This window comes from Caretta caretta, chromosome 1, assembly GCF_965140235.1.
Source record: "Caretta caretta isolate rCarCar2 chromosome 1, rCarCar1.hap1, whole genome shotgun sequence".
NCBI classification, from domain to species: Eukaryota; Metazoa; Chordata; order Testudines; family Cheloniidae; genus Caretta; species Caretta caretta.
In genome coordinates, this window is record NC_134206.1 from 120262318 (window position 1) to 120284992 (window position 22675).

A 22675-nucleotide genomic window follows, 5' to 3' on the forward strand; every position below is an offset into this window, starting at 1 on the left:
AAATACCCAGCGGTGGCTGGGTTTAGAAGGGACATTATGCAGCACCCACTGAAGAGGTGTAGCAGCAGGTGTGCTCCCCTAATGCCCTGAGAAGCTTCTGGGGCGGTGCACTACTGCATCAGCCACCAGTGCTGTTCACAGCTTATAAGGCATGGCTGAGCTCTGGCCCCTGTGATAACCAGTGAGAACAAATTAATTGATGGAGTAGTGTGCTGACCAGTACTGCAAACTGATGACATAGTCTTCAGTTATTTTATACTGTAAAAAAGGCCTGCCCTCTATTCTCACCAACCTAGGAGTACATGCAAATTCATCATTCTCCTTAGCCAGTGGCAGAGACAACTCAAAGAGTTGCTATCAAACCCCTCCAGAACATAGCTCTTCAAAGGAATGTGTGGCTAGATGGACACAATCTGTTCCCAAGTATGCAAGGCCATCAGCTCTGCTCTTTCCCACTTGACACTGCATTGCATCCAAACCTCTGCTAGTTCTGGCAACAGGCCACTTCTATCCTTTAAGTTTATTAGACCTTTCAAAAGATGAGACGCTGCTGGGCTGGAAAAGAGTGCTGGTCTAATTATGCTGAATAGGGAAACAAACTGTATCGTTATTATGATGAGGTGCAGTTCACGTTTCGTGTACAGCAGTTTGGAGAGAGTAAGATTGCTATGTTCAGTGTTCGCAACAGCAGCTTGGTCCCTTCCATTCAATTTAATCTCTAGATTTTTCCAGTTACCTGGAGAACTGGTATTAAAGTGTTTGGTAAGGTTGGTGGCATGCTGACTCCACACCCAAACACAACCAGCAGTCAAGGCTATTAGAAAGGCCTGTGGAGATAGTTGGGGATGGCTTGGTGGCTGTGTGCCTTTAAATTGAACAGGAAATGTTTTAAAATAGTGTGATTGCTGTCGTCTTGGCTGGCCCTGGGGACCTCCAGGGCTAAAAGCGTGAGTCTTTACAGCTTGAGCTAAAGAGCCAAGCTCCATGGCTTGGGGCTATAGCAGATTCACATCCTCTGTGGATCAGATACAGAGTGGGACAAGTGACACACACTAACCAGTGGGTCACAGTAGCAAAAACCGTAATTAGCCTTTGTGTGAATGCACATGTGAGGATGGCACAAGCAGACTTCTGCTGCCCATTGTGCTCCCCATCTCAGAAATAGAAACAATGGAAGTCCCTGTGTCTAGGCACTGCACCGTCGGTGCACCCACAGTCACTATGCACCCCAAAAGAGGGGGGCAGAGGAAGAGAAAGGGCTATACTCTTCTCATGCATATTGGCCAACAGAGATGGGCAGGTGTACAGGGTTGGGATCAGGCTGTATCATCCACAGGCAGAATTCCTCTCTCCCTCCTAGAGATGCTGTTCGGCTCTGCACTCCCAGTGCCTGAATGCCTCTGTCAGGCCCTAACATAACATACATGTTGACTTAAAGATTACCAATACATTTTGAAAATACATAGTTGAAAATCCATCAGCCATCTTCACCCATCTTCACTTACTTTCCAAGACCTGAGTTCAAGGTTCTGCTTTCCTCTGCCAGAGTCAAATCAGAGTTGAGAATCCAAGTTCTCTACTGTGATGACATCAGTTATTGCAAAGGGAACACAGAATCCTGAGTTGATTTTGGCAGCCAGGGCAAAGAGATTTTGAAATATTTGGGTTTAAAATCTACTGGCTTGTCATTTTTAAGTCAGGATGTGTTTTCCATTCGACTCTCATTTAGGATCTCCAACTATTTTTAACATCTTAACACCTTTTCTATCACCCGCCAACCACACTTAGAGAAAAAATAAACTACTTCTTTTATCTCGCATGAAATGAATCAAATGTAAATAAACTTTTTGTTTATATCTTCATCTTAAGGGAGGCTAAATCCAAAATTTACCGTATATACTCAATCATAAGCCGGTTCATTTATAAGCCGACCAAGATGGATAAGTAAAAATGGAAAAATTTTATGACCCATTCGTAAGCTGACCTTATAATTCCCACTTTATCTGGGGAGGGCCAGGGAGGATGTCTCTGGCCTCACCACAGGCTGCTTCGGCGGGCTGGGCAGTGTGGCCAGAAGCAGAGAGACTCTGGCCCCTCCTGTTCCCTTCTGGCTCTGCTGGCTGTGCTGCTTCTCCTTGCTCCCTCTGTTGGGGGGAGGAGCTGTGTCCCACCCCTCCCTCTCTGTACCCGTTCATAAGCCGACCCCCTTCTCTGAATCTTCCCTTTTTTACTAAAAAAGATGTGGCTTATGAACGAGTATATACGATAATTACGTTTGTTGTGACATTTCTTTTCTTTGCAGTAGGAAGTAATCTCTCAGGTGCTTCATTGGCTGGTTCTTGCTCACATGCTCAAAGTCTAACTGGTCACCATATGTGGGGTCGGGAAGGAATTTTCTCCCACATCAGAATGCATGGCAATGACCTTGGGGTTTTTTTCGTCTTCATCTGCAGTATGTGGGCGCAGGTCACTTGCTGGGATTATCTGGTTATATCTCACAATCATTTCCTTGTCAACGCGGGGGCCTTCGAGACTGGTGCACCTCAGTCCTTCCTGTTCTCCCTGTGCACCTAATAGTCTAGTCTCCTGTGGACTGTAATACTTCAGTCTAATTTTGGATGTAAGGTTTACTGTGCAGTGCAGATGGTGGCCTGAGATGTACATGGGATCCAACTGGATGATTCGGTGGTCCCTTCTGGCCTTACACGCTATGATTCTATTTCCATGGAGATGAATTGACTGTTGCAGGTAGCAATAAAAATAAACACCCTCCAAACAGCTAAAATGTTGAAACACCTTATAACAGATCAGAAAGTCCCTATTTATGGAAAAACAGCAATAATTCACACACAGCCTGTTCCTTCTTCCACTTAAGTCAATGGGAGTTTTTCAGAATTGAGCTCATGGTGCTAATACACAAGGAAATCATGTAATCTCCAGAAATAAGATTAAACATGGTGTAAAACGTTCAAATGATATATAAGTCAAGTTTTCAGAACGCTTGCTGCTCCTGGGGGCATTCTGTGCCAAAAAATGAAAAATTCTGCACACAATATTTTAAAATTCTGCAAATTTTATTTGTCATAATAACCCTACATAATCACGCCAGTTTCAATTATTTTGATCATTTATTTCAAAATACCTGTCAGCAAGTATGTCTGTAACAATACAGAGACACGCAAATTCTCCCAGGAATACAGAGTTAAAGAAACCTCTATGACAACCCAGTTCCTGTTTCTCTGGCCCCTTCCCTCCACCTCCTGAGCCCAGCCTGGGAGCCAGACACCCACAACCCTTCCCTCACCCCGAGCCCAGCCACAGTGCCCCCCACAGCCAATACACCCAAACCTCCTTCCCTGCAAAGCCCAGCTGTGGGCCCCCCCTTGCCCATATACCACACCCTTTCCCCCCAGACACCCGCACCCTTTCCCCCCACCCGCGGCCCAGCTGCAGAGCTCCCCCTTGCCCAGATACTGGCTCTGCCAGGTCCAGCAGCCCCTAGTGGCGGCCAGAAGCACTGCAGCCCATTTCTGTGGGAGAAAGGAAATTCTGTGCGCACAACATTAATTTCTGCAAAATTCTGCATTGCGCAGTGGTGCAGAATTCCCCCAGGAGTAAAAGATTGCAAATGTGTTACCTCAAATATGTGATTTGTTTTAAATGTGCTATTTCCTTCTTTGGCACTGTGGAGTGTTCAGTGTCTCGGTTGCCATCCTCAGACCCTCAACTAGCTTCATTTCAGTGAATTTTTTTTAATTTATCTATAGGAGACCCAATACTGCAGGCACATCACACAAAACTCCCATTAATGGAGTTCCACACACACATAAGAATGGCCATACTGGATCAGACCAAAGGTCCATCAAGCCCAGTATCCTGTCCTCTGACAGTGGCCAATTGCAGGTGCCCCAAAGGGAATGAACAGACAGGTTATCATCAAGTGATCCATGCCCTGTCACCCAATCCCAGCTTCTGGCAAACAGAGGCTAGGGACACCATTCCTGCCCATCCTGGCTAATAGCCATTGATGGACCTATCTTCCATGAATCTATCTAGCTCTCTTTTGAATCCTGTTATAGTATTGGCCTTCACAATGCCCTCTGGCAAGGAGTTCCAGAGGTTGACAGTGGAGTTCCAGAGGTTGACAGCTCTTCACAGTCTGCCTGGGACTTAACTATCTTGAGTAGTTTTGTATCATCTGCAAATTTTGCCACCTCACTGTTTACCTTTTTTTCCAGATCATTTATGAATATGTTAAATAGGACTGGGCCCAGTACAGATCCCTGGGAAACACCACTATTTTCCTCTCTCCATTCTGAAAACTAACCATTTATTCCTACCCTTTGTTTCCTATCTTTTAACCAGTTACCAATCTATGAGAGAACCTTCCCTCTTATCCCATCACTGCTTATTTTGCTTAAGAGCCTTTGATGAGGGACCTTGTCAAAGGCTTTCTGAAAATCTAAATACACTATATCCACTGGATCTCCTTTGTCCGCATGCTTGTTGACCTCCTCAAAGAATTCTAGTAAATTGATGAGGTATGATTTCCCTTTACAAAAACCATGTTGACTATTTCCCAACAAATTATGTTCATCTATGTGTCTGACAATTTTGTTCTTTATGATCGTTTCAACCAATTTGCCCGGTACTGAAGTGAGGCTTATTGGCTTGCAGTTGCCAGGGTCACCTTTTTAAAAATTGGCATCACATTAGCTATCCTCCAGTCATTTGGTACAGAAGCTGATTTAAATGATAGGTTACAGATCACAGTTAGTAGTCCTGCAATTTCACATTTGAATTCCTTCAGAACTCTTGGGTGAATACCATCAGGTTCTGGAGACTTATTACTGTTTAGTTTATCAATTTGTTCCAAAACCTCCTTTAATGACACCTCAATTTGGGACACTTCCTCAGATCTGTCACCCAAAAAGAATGGCTCAGGTTTGGGAATCTCCCTCACGTCCTCAACAGTGAAGACCGATGCAAAGAATTAATTTAGTTTCTTCGCAATGGCCTTATAGTCTTTGAGTGCTCCTTTAGCATCTCGATCGTCCAGTGACCCCACTGGTTGTTTAGCAGGCTTTCTGATGAATTTAAAAAAAAATTTTGGAGTCTTTGGCTAGCTGTTCTTCAAATTCTTTTTTTGTCTTTCTAATTATATCTTTACACTTCATTTGCCAGAGTTTATGCTCTTTTCTATTTTCCTCATTAGGATTTATCTTCCACTTTTTAAAGGATGTCTTTTTGCCTCATAGGCCTTGTTAGTGGCCTATGACCTCACACAAGCTCGCAAAAACACTTAAGCATGTATATCACTTTCCTTGCGTGAGTATTAACCCAACAGGTCTTTAAAATCTAAACTCGCATGAGGGAAGTTATGCACATCCCTCAATATTTGCAAGATCTGGGCCATCATTTGTAAAGTGACAAGGGAATGGCTTGCAGAATCGATGGCATGATATAAATACACCATGTATTCCCTTTTGTCTCTTAGGCCTGGTCTACACTGGGGGTGGGGATCAATCTAAGATACACAACTTCAGCTACGAGAATAGCGTAGCTGAAGTCAATGTATCTTAGATAGACTTAGAATCATTTACTTCACGTTCTCTCGGCGCGGGATTGATGGCCACTGCTCCCCCGTTGACTCCGCTTCCTCCTCTTGCAGTGGTGGAGTTTCGGAGTTGACGGCAGAGCAATCGGGAATCGATTTATCGCATCTGTACTAGACAAGATAAATCGATCACTACCCGCTGATCCAGCGGGCAGTGTAGACATGGCCTTAGGATAAATGACTGTGTACAAACCTTAAAAACAACCCATCGCTGTAGGAGAACATTGTGTGTGCCTTTTGGAGCCACTGAAAAGTTATAAAAATAAAAGTAATTGACTTTTGTGTTGAGAAATTGTAGTAGGACTGACATTCTGGAAAGGAATTCAAGGAAGGAGAGCGAAAGAATATATTGTCCAGAAAATCCAGGCTTTGAAATTACAAGAAAAGTACTTCTCTCTGTCTTTCTGCATAAAAAAGACTTTTTTTTATATCTAACCAGGATTGCATTAAAGCAATATATGTAGGAAGCTTACTTCTCTTCAAAAGAAGTTGTTTCTAGTTGTCTCAGACAATTTTTTGATAGGGCTGTTTTCCAAGAAAGCAATAGACTTTTTGATGTAGAGGTAGCAGTTTTCTCTGTAATAAACTCTCTTGGAGGATCTATTATGGATCCAACCAAAATTTACAGCTCATGTTGCACAGCCGCTTCAAGGGGGGAAAAAAGATATCAGAGCTGCTTAGCAAAACCTTTTGGAGATGCTTAGTCTGATATGAAAGCATAAGGTGTGTACACTGAGAGAAACACATGGTATGTTAAAAAACAAAGGGAAAATATGTAGGCTGAGATATCCTAAATGTTATATACCTTATAAAGCCTGTCTTAAAGTAACTTGCTTATTTATGAATGAACAAAGATAAAGTGACATGGAATGAAATATGCATCCACAAACAGTATGTTATAAAACAATGACCCTGGTCGCCCCCCTCCCTCCCCCCCCAAAAAATGTGCATTCGTTCTGAAAATATTTGCTTTTAAAAATATGCTTGGAATACATGACTTTGCTTGCATATTAAGGTCATGACTTTCAAAAAGGCCTCAAATTTAGTCTGACTTTGTACCTGCATGATATTGTGGTGATGAATTATTATAGACCTATTTTACAGCCCTTCGATATGTAAGCACCTCATTTTCAGATACTTAGACATCTTAGTGCTATAAAATACATCTGTAATTTTTTGTGCCTGCAAATATTTGTGGACACAAAAATGTGGGAGTAATATCTGAGGCTACCTCTGAAAAATTAAGCCTTACAGCTTCAGTTACTTTTAGTGTTAGAGAAAATAATTTTCAAATATATGGCAAGTGATATAGGACTGCAGATGGATAACAGTGGCCAATGATTATTTAATCATTCTCTTTTTCCATCTCTTACGAATGTGCAAAATCACCCACGCTCACCTAGTAAATACGTCAACAACAAAAGTTCCCTTTTTATCTCAAGATTAGTTCTACAGGTTTAATCTTATTGTTCAAATAACTAGAGATAAATATATTAAAGAATAACCTTCACATAATGGTATACAGTCTGATCCTGCAGTCTTTATACAGGCAAAACTCCCTTTGCCAGATCAGGCCCATAGTCTTGAAGAAGGAAGAGAAATTCTGTTTGAGAAAAGTTTGAAAGCAGACGAAGACCTGCAAATTCGGCAGATAACATGCCCCTTTCTAAGTGTGCTCTTGTAAAGCACTAGCAGAATTAAGGGATTCTCACCTCAATATACATGTGGCTGGCGGTACTTTTCTATTTCTTGACACTTATTTCCAAAATGAGGGAAAACTTCATTCAGGAGGAGGAAGGAAATCCCATAGTTCTTTCAAAACCCCTTATGTCAAATTAGTTTTAAAGAAACAAATAAAAGATGCAGCCATGAGTGTGAACATATTCTGAATGACTGAATATGATTCTGAATCATCGCCCAGTACCCTTTATTACTTGACAAAGTTATTCAATAACTAATTATTTTTAAATATCTTAAATGATTTTTTTCTACCCAGTGAAGCAACAAGCAAAGAATAGTACTTAGCATTAATATAATGTTTTTAATCCATAGATCTCAAAGTGTAGTCCAAAGGTGGGTATCTTTAGCCCTATTTTACAGATGGGGAAACCAAGACACAGGGAGGTTTCATGGTATGCCCAATGTCAGACAACCCATAGAAGATCTAGGGAAAAAAACACATCTTCTGACTTCCAATCCTGTATCCTGCCCACTGGACACCATGTCTCTCTAAAAAGTAGAATGCACAAGTCTTGGAACTTTTGTGTGTTCGTCCTGTGAGTAATAAGCAGAAACAACAATTGAATTGTGCTTAAGACTTGATACCAAGTTTTACTGTAACTTGGCCTTAATTTAAAAAAAATTACTACCAAGGACTCTTGGTTCCACCGTGACTATCTCTATTCCCCAATCCTTTGACTTGCCACATCGCAAGTCATAAAAGCACATTGATAGCCCAATGACTGAAAGAGATAAGAAAGAAAAGTGTTATTCAAGGTGAATCAGAAGGCCAATGAACTGAGGAAAAAGGTGAGTGAAATATTTATTTTCTGGATAGCCACTGCATGCCATGGCTACTGGGCCTCCACTGCCCCTCAGAATCCCACACTTTTAAAGAAGAGTCTCAAATACTCTTTAGACTGCTACCTTATCCTCCCTTCCCCCAGCTTCCATTCTTTGTTGTATCCACCCGTTGTCTTTTATCACTTGCATAGACTGTAAGCTGTTTGGGACAGAGACTCTTTTATTATGTGTGTAGCCTGTCTAGCCATCCCCCCCTCCAATGGGGCCTCCATCCTTCACGGAAGCCTTTGGGAAACAGATATAATAAATAATCTGACACACTTGTTATGCTGCCTGCAGTAGCTCTGCCAAACTTGTTTGTAGAAGCGGTAGTAAATCCTGCACTGGCTAGGTCTCCTTTCTGAGTTGACAGTACTGTTCTACCTCTCTCTTTCCTGCCAGACTTGGCTTCTGTCATAGCAAAGACTATCACAAAAGCAAATGTACAGACTGGTTCCTTAAAACAGCTTCTTTCCCAAAGGATAAACAGATCAGCTATGGCTCCTAAGAATGCAACTGTCACAACTTTGCCATCCAGGGTCAGGTCCATACAGATTCAGATAATTTCTTTGAAAATAATTACAAAAAGCTGCTTGCCGTTAGTACGAGAGTGCTCTCTTCCCATCTTTTGAGATGATAGCTGCCCCCCTAACATGGCTGACAGGGATGCTGAGTTTTTCAACCTTGAAGAAGTGTTATAAGAAGAACATAACTGCTTGATGTCATCTTCTCCTATTTATTTATAAACATTATTATTATGGTAACATCCTGTGATGGGGCAGACTAGACCCAGAGGCCACACCCTGTCCCAGAAAGGAGCCTAAGACAGTCTGCTGGCAGGGACCAGGGGAGCTGTGAAGGAGCTCCTGGCTGGCTGCTGGGACTGAGTAAGGACTGAGCCCAGGGAGGGCCACAAGAAGACTGTGCCTTCAGGGAGGAAGCCCTGGGGCTACAGCACCATACTAGGGCCAGGACAAGGTAAAGACTATATACCCTGGAAGGGGTTTGTTCTGTCCCACATACAGTGTGTGTGACTTGGCTGGAGTGCTGAGTCACTGAAAAACCACCCGAGAAACCCGAGAAACTGACAGGGGTCACCATAAACTAAACAATTGCAGACACACCCAACTAGAAGAGGGTGCCCATGAGAGGTGGGTACCGCCCCATTACACACCCAAAGACACCAATGCATTACTATTGTGCTAGGCACTGTCTACACTAATAGCAAAAAACATGGTCCAAGTATATACAATGAGAGACAGTAGATGCTTACAGACAAACTAACAGGAGAACAAGGTAACAACGAGACTATTATGTTTAGCACAATAAGCAGTGATCACAGCATGTCAGCTGTCTAGTCGTAGATTGTTTTGAAGTATCACTTCAGAGGTGAGTTTTGAGGGCAGTTGAAGAAGGACAATAAGGTAACTTTGTGGTTTTTACAGAGAGTTTCTAGCGCCCATAAGAGACAGTCCAGGAGAAAGTACAAAAGTGGGAATTCTGGCATCACTGGCAGCATGGAAGGAGATGTCAAATGCTCAATATCCTATAAGAGATGTTAGATCAGAGGCAAGCCATGAGGATCTTCAAAGTGAAGGCAAGCCATTTTTGTTTGATGCAGTGGGAGTCAGTAGAGGGACACAAAGGGGTGTGTGTGTGTGAGACATGGTTAAAGCGATGAGCCAGGAATGATCTTTGTAGCAGAACTTTGAATGGATTTAAGATGGCATTTGTCAAGGCCATAAAGAAGGAGGATACAGTAGTGCAGAGTGAGATGAGGGCCTAAATTAATGTTTTAGGTGTGTGGACAGAGAGGAAAGGCGCTGATCTTAGAGACACTCCAGAGGAGGGAGCAGTAGGTTTGATACATGGCTTAGTCATATGTGTCTAGAAAGACAGCTGCTCAGTTTATACACCTGAGTGAGCAGGAGAGTGGTGAGGGAGGATGGTGGCAGTGTGCATAATTACTGAAGTAGGGGAAGGGAGAGGGCTTGGGTGAAAAGATTAAGAGCTCAGTTTTTGCCATATTGAGTGTAAGTTGATGGATGGACAGCTACCAGGAAATGCTGAAGAAACAGATGGAGACTTTTGTTTGGATGTAAGGTTATATGAATAAGTGATTTAGGATTAAACTTGCCACCTTGTCCATTACCACAGGGGTGACCTCAACTTATTACGGGAGGGGGGTGGGGTGGGGGAATGGATGGTTCCCCTCCAAGTGCTGGTAAATGTCTCTTATCTGGGCAACCCCAGACGTTAATTGTTATTATTAATCATGTTTCTGATGGTAGTGCCTAAGGGCCAGCCAAGAACAGGCTCCATTGTGCTAGGCACCATACCAACACAGAGAAGTAGACACTCCCTGCCCTAAAGAGTTTATAGTCAAAACAGACAAGACAGACACAGGGTGGGGAAAGGTGTGAAAGCAGAGTGAACAATGTGGTGGCAGCAAACAGCATGTTAGTGCCATGGGTTTTTTTTATTTTTATTTTTTTTTAGTTTAGTTTAGTTTAGTTGGAGAGGGTGAGCAAAAGGGAAAGGGGACATAGAAGGGGATGAGGGGGGCAGAGCAGTGGAGAAGAGAGTAAGAGGGGCAGGTGTGACGTGACTGGGAGGGAGGGAGAGGGTTGGAGCCAGTCAGCAAAGGGCAGAGAACGTCCAGTCAGGTCTGTAGAAAGGTCTCTGAGTGCCCAAATGCCCCTGCTTTGGCTGCTTCAATGATGATGTAAGCGTTTATACAAAGTGGAACAGCTTCAACCAGAGAGACTGAGAGAAACACTTCAGAACTGAACCCAGGTCTCCCATATCCCAGGCAAGTGCTCTTATCACTGGGCTAAAAGTTATTAGGAAGGTGCCACCATTACCTCTTTCTCCTTCTTGTCTGGTGTTTCTTGCAAAACAAAAACAAAAAATCGTAGACACCTGACTCCAGGAGAAGGTTCACAGCTATGGATCCCAAGCAGAGATAGGTGCCTCCCTCCACCCTGAGTTTAGGCATTCAAGTCCCAAAGAGGAGTGGGGCTTAGGATACACCTTCTCATTGGCATCTGCTGCTGGCTCGCTTTGGCAGGGAGCCACCTAGCATTCTGGCTTTTGTGGATCCCATTCTTAGGCACCTCTCTCTCCCTATTTTGTTGTATAGGGAGCCTGGGTACCTAACTCAGGCTTTGTTGATTCCAGTGATTTTTCTAGGCACCTAAAAATTATGCAGTCTGTTTGTGAATCTGGGCTTTCATCTCTAGAGAGTGGTGAGAATCAGTGAGAGAATCATCTGGTTCCAGTTGTAGTAGCACTGTCCCAAGTTACCCAGCGGTTTCTAAACCTCTCTAGCACTTATGCTTAAGAAGCATTAGACACGTTTTGCTCTGCTAAACTTCCCTGTGAAATCTTCCTCACTTGATGGTTAGTGGCAAACTGCCTGTTAAAAGGAATCTTTCTGTCAAAACCACAGTAGTGGTTACAGATACCAGTCATCTGGGCTGTGGGGCTCTGTGGGACGCAGGATGATTCAGCGGAAACGGTCATTTTGGGAGAAAAGAATGTATTAGAACATGGGGGCTCATGAGGCGAGCACTGTTAGCTTTCAGGGAGTCCTGCATAGTGAAACCAGTGCTATCCTGGGCAGAAAAGCAACCAGTGCTGCATTATTTGAATAAACAGGCACCTGCAGTATTTTCTTGTGGGAGGAGTCTAATTTTGTAGGGGAATCCAGTCACCTAAGCAATGATCTGAGCCATATTGCAGTTCTCTCCACAGAACTTCCTGTTACAGTGTACTACTGCTGGCCTGGAGTTGGAGAGATTAATCCTTGTGCACGAGAGCTTTTCCCTCTCAAATAGCTGACACTCTATCTTAAGAGTTCAAGTACTACCACTGTTGGTTGGAGAGCATGGGAAATATTTTTCTTGGTGTCACTCCAAAGCCGTTACCATTACCTCCTGCTTGCATTCTGGCATTCTGGCTTTTGTTTAAAATTGCTTTTCTGTCAGAATCCCTCAGATCCGAGCTTCCACCCTCAGAGCTATCTGAGTAAGGGTGTCTGAGCACCCGGTTGACTCATGTCCCTTAGTGATCAGCTGCCTTCAGGTAGTGTCTCTTAACAAGCCCCCGGGTGAGACACCTCATCCTTGTTGTCTGGATTATTCCTTCACTCCCTTGGAGTCCCTGTGCGCTGTACACCAGAGAATGACAACTTCTGACAATATTTTTCCTGGCTGCTGAGGTTTCTGTGAGAAGAGAGAGTAACAGTTCTGCAGCTCTGTGTTTTCATCTTTTCTTTCTTATTTTAGACAGTGATGACAACTTTTTTTTAAGAATTGCCCTTTTCTTCATTCCTGTCCAAGACCAATCATCTACTTTCACCTCTTCCGGGAGGTGTAATGCCCAGCTATGGACAGCCTTGCCTAGTGGTCAGGGCACGAGGACTGCCTAATGGTTGAAACAGGGACAGCCATGCCTAGTGCCCTGAGTCAGGAGCCAAGTTATTGAACCTGGGGAGTGAGCCGGAGCCAGAAACCAGGAGCCAAGGGCCAGAGCCGTGTTCAGAAACTGAATGCCAAGTCCAGGGAGCGAGCAAGAGTCAAAACTCAGGAATCAAAGGTCGGAGCTGAAGTATCAACCAGAGCAGGAGCAGGGACAGGAGCCAGGAATGGGAACTGGGAGCAGGAATCGGGCACCAGAAGCAGTCTGGAGAAAGGGCTAGGAGCAAGGGAGAGCAGAGAGCAGGACCAGAACTGCAGCTGCAACCATGGAATGCTATGGAGCAGCTGGGTATCCAGGCCTGTTGCAGAGTTTAAGTCTGTGCCTCCTGGAATCTTCAGGCAATCAAGAGACCATGTTCATCAGCAGAATCAGCTGAGGGCCATGAGCAGGGGCTGGGTGGGTCCTTGGCAGGAGGTAATATTACTCAGGCTTTGCTCTTCCCTTTCTAACAACCAGGAGTGCTTCTGGCACACACTTGGTGTCAGCCTGCAAAAGTTTATCCTAAAAGAACCAATGGGTTAGGTCAGCTTAACTACATCACTCAGAGGGGTGGATTTTTCACATCCCTGAGTGAGGTAGCTGGGTCAACCTAACTTTTTAATGTAGACCAGTCTACAGGGCTGACACCAGTGGGGTGACTCTTCTGACAATTTACTGTCTGATTTTTTTTTCCCCCCACATACTGTCTCTCTTTTGTCATGCTTGTCTTAATTGAAAACTGGGTAGCGTTAGAATACTACCCTGAGGAGTTGTGTTAACTAATACAGTGTTAAACATGACTTTGCAGGCAGTGAAGACAAGTCATAGTAAACATCCTGTCCAGTGATTGTGCTTAAGCCTTTGGTTCCAGTAGAATTTACTCATGTCCAGAAAAAACTATGTAAAACACAATGGTCCCTGTAACACTCACTGCAACAGCAAGTTGAGCATCACATTAGTTAATATGTCTGCAAGGTTGTGTTCTAACACAACCTAATTTTCTAGTGAAGACAAGTCCTACAGGACTGCCTGACTGCTCCCAAGAATCCCAGACATTAGTACCAGAGACTGCAGAAGTTAGGATTTCGTCTGTAAATGTTGTTCCTGTATTTCAAACACCAGTCTGAAATGGCACTCTCTGACAGTATTGATTTTTCAGTTACTAGTGATACACAAGTGCCTGATACTTTAAGACTTGATCCTGCTGCCATCATCATCAATGGCAAGACTTCCATTGACTTCCTGTGTAGAGAGCAGGCCCACAGGTAGTTAGTGTTTTAGGGTTAGTGTTACTTTTCTTGTACCTTTTAAGCACTGTGAGATTAACTTGTTGTTTAGTTAGGAGTAAGCGCGATTTCTGCTTGATGGACCAAATTCACCCCTGGTGTAAGTGGGTGCAGCTATTTAAGTCAATGGAATTTCCACTCATTCACTTACCCCAGCAGTGAAACTGGCCTGATGCATTCATTGTTGTGGCTTTCCATTTTAACATTTCTCTCTTCTTCAGTGCGATGGAAGCATTGTCATGGTATTTAGGAGAGAGAGAGCAAGAACAAGAGTGGTCAACTGTTGTCAGTTTGCAATTGACAGTTGCAGTGTTGATGTAATTTGACTGGTGCTGCTTTATATCGCTCCTATGACAGGAGTGACACGGTCAAAGATACAAAAGATACAAAGATACAGGAGCATCACTTACAAATAAAATTGTAATTTAGCAAAGTGAATAAGAAACAGTAATATCAAAACTCCTCAATGGGTCAAAATAAAATGTTCTTTAATCACATTTTCTGTAATAACAAATCTGAAATGAGAAAGTGGAGGAGCTAAAATGAATTAAGGTTTACTTTCAAATAACCTTGTTTCCAAATGTTTCTGTCAACAGAGAAGGCTGTGCCTTCCCCAGTGATTACAGCAGACTCTCCAGGAGGAACTGACAGCCAGTCCACACCAGCCTGGATTACTATAGCAAGACAGAAGCAAAGGGGCATGCAACAAGAGCTGGAGCCTACTAAAGAAGAGAAACTTGTGGCTCAAGACATTAAGTCAGATACAGAAAAACAAAATAAGGAGACGGAAAGAATGGAGGTGCTTACAGGAAAACTTGTTTAATGCTTTTGTGTAAAATTGCTGTTGTATTCTTGGTTTGGATCAGTTGCTATTAAATAATTGTGTAAAATCTAATTATTATTGATACTTAATTGCAAAGGCTCTGATCCTGCAAACACTTGTGCACATGCATAGTCCCATGACTACTCTCATGAATAATTTTACACATGTGAGTGGTTGTGGGATTGCTCCTTGAGTGTAAAATTACTCATCTGCTTAAATGCTGGCAGGATCAGGCCTAGCTTTGTGTATATATACACTGAAGTAAATTGACTGATGTGCTAAATTGTGCAATCCCTACTGAGGGAATCTGTTCTTTTTGTGTGTATTTAACTCCCCTCCTCCCCCCACACACACACATATTTCATAGTAATCCAAAATCTTCTCAGTGATTTAAGCCTGACAGAGCAACTTGGTTTCAAAACTGCCTAGTCAACAATTTTCAGGGTCTGGAGAAATTAAATAAGGTAAAAATAACTTTTCTGTTTGACACTCAGTGACAATACCAAGATCTTGTGAAGGCCAAGTCTATAACAGGGTTCAAAAAGAAATAGATAAGTTCATGGAGGATAGGTCCATTTATGGCTATTAGCCATGATGGGCAGGGATGGTGTCCCTACCCTCTGTTTACCAGAAGCTGGGAATGGGCGACAGGGGATGAATCACTTGATGATTACCTGTTCTGTTCATGCCCTCTGAAGCACCTGGCATTGGCCACTGTCAGCAGACAGGATACTGGGCTAGATGGACCATTGGTCTGACCCAGTGTGGCCATTCTTATGTTTTTATATATGTTCTTATGCTCTAGATTTTGGCTCTTTGTACTGTGATAAATCAGACTTACATGTGATGGTGACACTGGATATTAGCTAGCATTGCCTCTTAGAAAATTCATGTTAAATAATTCCTTACATGAAGCTCTCCTGATAGAAAGTAAAAAGAAAAGGAGTACTTGAGGCACCTTAGAGACTAACAGATTTATTTGATCATAAGTTTTGAGGTTAGTGTATTGTATTCTAAAATTTTAAAATAGGCCTCTCTACAGGATGACAAACGATAAATAACGGCAGTGTGATTAACAAGAAATGTTCCCTAATGATGTGTCCAGATGAGATTATAAACCATAATAATGTTTGTACACATTCACTACACTTAAAACATAGTGGGTCAAATCATCCCCTATTTGAGAAATTCCTTCTTAAAGGCCAGAAATCTCCTGATTTCAAGTTGCATTGTATCCTGCAGATTTCACCATGTGGACTGGTTCCATACAACAGCTAAGGGACACGATCCTTCTAGCCTGTAGGTACCCCAAGATCCTGCTGACCATAGGGCATGAAGCTCAATGCCACTGCACTGCTCCTGTTATCTCTGTCACACATGGTAACAGGGTTCCTTCCAGAAACATACTACCATGGATTCCCACCACGGGGGAGTTTCACCAGACAGTAGGGGAACCCAAGGGAGAATATGCTGACGTGGTCAGCATTGCCTTCCTTAAGGAAATCCATGAGGATCTGAAGGAAATTGTGCCTCAAAGAACATCTAATCCCATCCCTAGCTGCCTCCACCACCACAGAGTTCTCAACTCATGGAGTTGGGGAGAAGAAAGGGAAACCTACGGTAAAGCCACAACTCCTGCAGTGTGCACCAGAAACCATTTTCTGCCAGGCGTGACTTCTCCCTATTCACATTAGTAGAGGGATGCATATGGCCGAGAATAAATTTGCAGTGAAAATAACAACCTTCTGCAATCATTGCTGTAAATAAGACAAAATACAGAGGCACTTTTTTAAATTGCAAAATTAGCGTCCTGGAAACAAATCTCAAAATGTTAAAGCTTTATGAACTGGTGATAACTTGAGTGAAATAAATGGAACAAGTGTGTGACAAGACTTTTCCATGGTTATGCAGGAGCGTGTTGTTCACTCCTGTGTTGCTCATGTTCTTTTAAATTCCCACTGTTCATTTTCGCTGAATTATTTAAAACATTTCTACCTGTTTTTTTCCCCCAATGTAATTAGGGGTCAATGAAGCAACAAGCAAACTTCATCAGGAGCAAACCTTCACATTTAGGACCTAAAACTTCATCTGAAGAACAGAGGAATGAGACAAAGTCTGACATGAACGAGCCTCTGCCAAGAGCCAACTTGCTGTCGCATCATGTGCCTGGTATGAAAACAAATGCTTGAAATACTAATGTAGGCTCCAATCCTGCAGACTCTGAAGCATGTGGATGACTTTGCTCATATGAGCAAAATTGCCCATGGATCCAGTGTTTGCAGGATCCATGCCACAGTGACTTGTCTCTTTCCCACTTCTCACTGTCTGCAGTGAGAGCAAGAATTGTAATTGTTTCTTTAACACTAGTTTCCAAAGTTTTACTTTGAGGAATGCTGCTTATGATGAGCTAATTCCCAGTGAAATCAATGTGAGTTGGGGGCATTGGACACTTCACTGGATTGGGACCTAGATGCATTGCCCCTGTTAGAGGAAGTCAAGTGCATGCAAATGTTGCATTTTGATCTGTAGTACCATTTTAATTCTTTGCTAATGCACTGTAGAATAAGTTTCCATGTGAAATGAAAAGGTTTATTTAAAGAAACAGGTGAGGTCTGTAGTTGAGCATCAAGCTAACACAATGTAAATATGTTTTTCTTCACACTAGCTCAATCCTCAGTGCTGATAGAGAGAGAAGAAATGAACCAGTTTAAGAAAGTCAGTCATTCTGCTCCAGATCAGCCATCATGGATGGAACTTGCCAAAAAGAAATCCCAAGCTTGGAGTGATATGCCGCAGATTATAAAATAGGGTGATACATCTCAGACTAATAGTACATGCTATTTTGGATAATTCAGTAGTCCACGTAATTGAACTTCTATAGATTAGTTAATCACAATGAAGAATCTATGGTACATCAGAAGGGTTTTGTTATAAAGCTTTGAAAAAAAGAGTGCAATAAGTGCAGTCAAAAAGTTTACCTTAAACCTTCTGTAACAATCCGGACGGCACTAGAAATGGTTTAAGAATAAGCTTCTTTAAGGACATACTTACACCTACTTAGAAAAACATTCTGCCTATATACATTGTGTATTTCCCCTCCAACCCCAATTAAATTTGCATAAAACCAGTATCTTTGTTAAATCTTGTTGAACTTTTTGTTGCAAACATTGTTACACGGCTCATTATCTATTTGTGTATTGTCCACTATCAGATCATGATAATATAAATCTGTTTAACTGGCATTATCTGACAGACACTCTTTAAAAATGTTTGGGCCAATGAGGTATTCATGACTTGTTTTCAGTGAGTACTCTATCAGATATTCAGAATTTGCTGTTTGAATTGTGTGATTGGTTAGCTGAGTCACATGGTATGGTTTCTGTTTTCTGATTTGATTCCTGAGGCATGAATAAACTTGTTTGTGCATGAAAATGGACAAAAATTCCTCCTGAAATATTTGCCTGAACAAAACGGGCTCCACAAATGGGCACAGAAAAGCAAGCAAAGAGGAAACAAATGTGTTCAGATTGAATTGGAATCCCATGTATGTATTCATGAATGCTCTTCTCCAGAATTCACCCAAATGCGCGTGTTCTGTTTTTTATGGAAATTCATCATATTGGTTTGTGGCACCATATTCAGTGGCAATGGATATGCTTATGATATCAAAGATGAAGATTATGAATTCAGATAAAGATTAACGAGCCAGCGTATGGGACTTGTTGAGCCCAAACTCAAATGTTACAAAACCAGGAACTGAACAGTTAAGGTGCTTCTTCAAACACAATACAACCTCCCAGCCTTAACTCTGCCCTCATCTGAATGGCAAAAGGGACTGGGAATAGCACAGTATGTTAACAAGCTGTAACAATGCTATTTTCATTGTGCCCACCGCAACTCCAAATCAGGATCCCTATTTATGCAGTTTCATGGGCCTCTCTGCTGGTTGTGTAGCAACATTGACATGGGGAAGTAATTGCTGCTGGTTGATAGAGATCACGCTGAATTTATTGTACTTCCTCTCTTCCTGCTGTACAATCACAAAGAAACTAACAACAATCCATTAGGAAATTTCCTAACATTAGTGTCCTCCTGTTAAGGGAAACAGTCTCTCCTCCCATAAAAACACTAGAGCAGTGGTTCTCAGACTGTGGATCAGGACCCCAAAGTGAGTTGTGACCCCATTTTAATGGGGTCACCAGAGCCGAAGCCCAAGCCCAACTGCCTGGAGTTGAAGCCCGAGGGCTTCAGCCCTCGGTGGTGGGGCTCAAGTTACAGGCCCTCTGCCTGGGGCTGAAGCCCTTGGGCTTGGGCCCCCAACACCCAGGACAGTGGGGCTTGGGCTCTGCCTGCCGCCCACCTGGGGCAGCGGGACTCGGGCGGGCTCAGGCTTCAGTCCCCCCTCCTGGGGTTATGTAGTTATTTTTGTTCTCTGAAGGGGGTCGTGGTGCAATGAAGTTTGAGAACCCCTGTACTAGAGTAAGGCTGGGTGGTTGTGCTATATCTATTTAGCAACACCTTGATGTTCACTTCCTAGTTTTTATAAATTTATGGGGGGGAGGGGGTTTCCTGCCAGACTATTCTTTGCAGGGATATGTAGGGAAACTTTAACTTAGAATGTCCTGGTTTTCTAACCCATGAGTCTGAGATTTTGAAATCTCATGTTTCATAAGGGTCTGGGGTGCAGAAGGCAGTATGTGTTTTAATCAACTTTAATAAAGCGTTTGTAAATCAACTTAGATAAAGAATAAGACATTGACGCATATGAACACTTGAGATAAATAAGCTGTTTTCATCAGATCTCCTTACTACTAGAAAATGAGGGAAATAAAACAGAATATATGGGTAAAAAGCATGTTTTTGAAGATTTTCAGTTTGGCGTTAGTTGCTCTTTAGATATTCTAGTAAGTGTATAGTACAACTCATTTATTTAAAGAATAAAAACAGAATAGAGCTTCTGTTAAAAAGGTAAATGTCATCATTTGTATCACAGAATTTAAAATGTTTGTCAGTCTTTTGAAAACATAAATATGAATCTGCTGTTAATGTGTCTAGTCTTGCAGTTCTTATTCAGGCAAAACTCCCACCGATCTCATTGGAATCACAAAATTCAAGACAACAGTTTTTGTAAATGTTCGGAAACCAGGAGTAGGAGAAGTTTAGCAATTCAGTCTTAAAGGCAGACTCCTGTGGATTTGGGGGTAATCTTAAAAATGTGAAAATCATCCTCATCAACTGTATATTGGTCATGTTAAAAGTGGAAATGTATTCAAGCACAAAATTCGGATTCAAATCCAAACTGCCCCAAGATTGTTTGCATGAGCAACCTTCACTCTTCCCTTTGTGCATGTGCATTTCCCATATAGTCTTTAATCACAATTAATAATCATTCATTTCTCAAATCATAGAATACAAAATCACAGTTTATTCTACAGTTATTTCTTAAATGTATTGTAAGACACTCTCTAATATAAACAGATACACTTTTCAGGTACCGTAACACAGTCTTAAAAAGCCCCAAAAACTAACATTAAGAAATAACTCATGAAATCACAATGCAAAGTTTATTTAAAGTACTGCATTACAATTTGCATAATTCTGGAAATAAACTATTCCACATTAAAGGGAAAATGTAAAACATAAAATTACATTTTAAAAAAATCGATGTTATCCTTTGATTATTGCCTGTTCAGATCCTCGCTGAAGAGTAGAATATTTTCTGGAAATTAACTTGAACTAGAGTTAGTGGTATGTTATATTGCTTTAAAGTTTTCTCTCTGTTATAAATTATTTAAGATGTATCTGATCTCAGCTGAATTTCTGGGGAGTGAGCAGTCCAACTACATGGGACAATTCCAAATATCTCTAAGGAAATTCTCTGTTTGACAGGCAAATGTACAAGATAAAGAAGGTTATTAATAGAGTGATCTAGGGTTTTCTACACAATATTCTTAGACTCACAAACATACAAAGAATGGACTCCACACATAGTTTTGAGAGATGAGCAAATTCCCACAAAGTGCAGCCCTAACTCTAATGTGGGCTTGATCTTGCCACCTTCTGGATGAAATTCTAGTTGAATTTGAAGTCAGTGGGGCCAGGATAGCATCCTTTATGTTCAATACTCTCACTAACTTGACTTTGCCAGGAACAGTGACAATTGGCTCCTATAGGCCTGCTTGTGGATCCACTGAAATCAAACTAAAACTTCCAGTGATTTCCATTCGAGAAAGCTCTGGTTTTACAGGGTGGTCAGTAGTAGATGATGCGTGCTAAGACCTTAAAGGATTAGTCCATCAGAATGGCATCAATTTAAGTATCTTAAATGTAGGGCCTGATTTTGCCTCAAATAGGTTATTGTATCAATATTATCTAGTGCTGGAGTTTCTTTATTTTAGAACCAAAGGTCATGTGACTCTGCTATAGCCAATTGCTAAACAGTCACTATTATCCACCAACATGGAAAATACTGCAAAACTATTTCAGATCCTGCATATTTTCTCTCAGCCAAATGGACTGTTTTTGGCAATCCCAGGATGTAATACAAATGTATTTGGGCAAACTGATTTATGGTTTATATTCTTGACTGTATGGAAAGAACTGTGATCAATTTTACTGTAGATGTCATTCTACTTTTCCAGCCCAGAAGCAATATGACTGACTCAACATGATCCATTTTACTCAACTGCAACAAGCACAATACAGTATCCAGTAGCAAATCTACTGAAATAATATTGGAAAAACCAAAGATAATTCATGGCCTTTTCATATAAAGTAATACAGCTTTAGTTAAATTCAAACAAACAAACAAAAAGAAAAAAAAATATGGAGGTGAAGACCAGAAATCCTTAGAAGCTTTTTTCTCTCCCCAAAGTGATGGACCATATGTTGTTTAAAACCAATTCTTCTGCTTACTGTTTAATGATCAAGTTCAAGTTTTGGAGGTGCTATCACCCCCAAGGCTAAAGTAATGAATATAGTGTAAATTAAATTGTATATTGTATGTGTCTGAATGCAGAAAACTGTAGATTTTTGTGATTTAAACAGTGTTTACTATTTTGCTTATTATAATATAGCTACCTCTTAACTTTTAGCTCAGTAATTTTAAGTAAAAAAATCACATCTAAACCATTTTTAATGTATAGCAAAATGTAATAAATACATTTTTAAGGCTAAAACATCTCTCTGGACTTTACTTCAAAATGGGGTTGTGTCATCTGTTGTATTTAACAGAGAAGACCTTTACAAAATCTGTTCACTTTTTTTAGAGACAAATAGATATTTGAAGTCTTACCAGTAAAAATGTTCAACAATAGTTTAGCAAACAGCTTGTTGTTTTGTGACACCATTAATAGCCTGTTAGTCTCAAAGAGTATAATAAAATTGCCAACATGTTTGCTTCATATATGTAAGCAGAGTCAGAATGAGCTCTACCCTGATATCTGGTGATGAGCTGTGGAAAAGGACTTCAGGGGCTGATCTCAGTTGCATGGGCACACCCACCCTGCCTAGCATGATGGACTGCTTGCCCAAAATGGTCACTTTGGCTGCTGTGGGATCCCCAGTCTCTTTGTTATTGGGGCAGAAGTAATAAAGGGTTGTTATCCTGGTTATGTGAATCAAGGACAGTAGAACTGTACTTGGCATTTTATGACAGAGGGACTCTCCCTCAACTAAGTAGCACTTGCTAGGCAAGGGACATGGGTTCCAGAACCCAGAGAATTGAGAGATGCTGGGATAGGTATATGTATCTGGTAGCATGGGCCCCTTCTGAGGATCCCAAACACCACTTTGATCCTTCCTCTCTCCACTGTGTAATAACAAAGCTAATTGTGGCTCTATTAGGAGTCTTGTTACATGCTGCGGAGCTGAAATCACTGATACCTACGTCTAAACATTAGACCTACTTTGGATTAGTGGTGCACC

General features: G+C 41.7%; 1 protein-coding gene across 9 annotated transcripts in view; it reads left to right on the forward strand.

The window, feature by feature from the left end:
* TSGA10 (testis specific 10) overlaps nucleotides 1-21927 on the forward strand; it is a 206818-nt gene extending 184891 nt beyond the window's left edge. For all 9 annotated transcript variants that reach the window (XM_048858212.2, XM_048858247.2, XM_048858223.2 and 6 more), the window contains 3 exons: nucleotides 14523-14725; nucleotides 16771-16918; nucleotides 17415-21927. In XM_048858212.2, coding sequence (XP_048714169.2) covers nucleotides 14523-14725; nucleotides 16771-16918; nucleotides 17415-17557 — 494 coding nt within the window. In that variant the 3' untranslated portion in view covers nucleotides 17558-21927. The remainder of the gene's footprint in view (nucleotides 1-14522; nucleotides 14726-16770; nucleotides 16919-17414) is intronic.
* The last annotated feature ends 748 nt before the right edge of the window (nucleotides 21928-22675 follow it).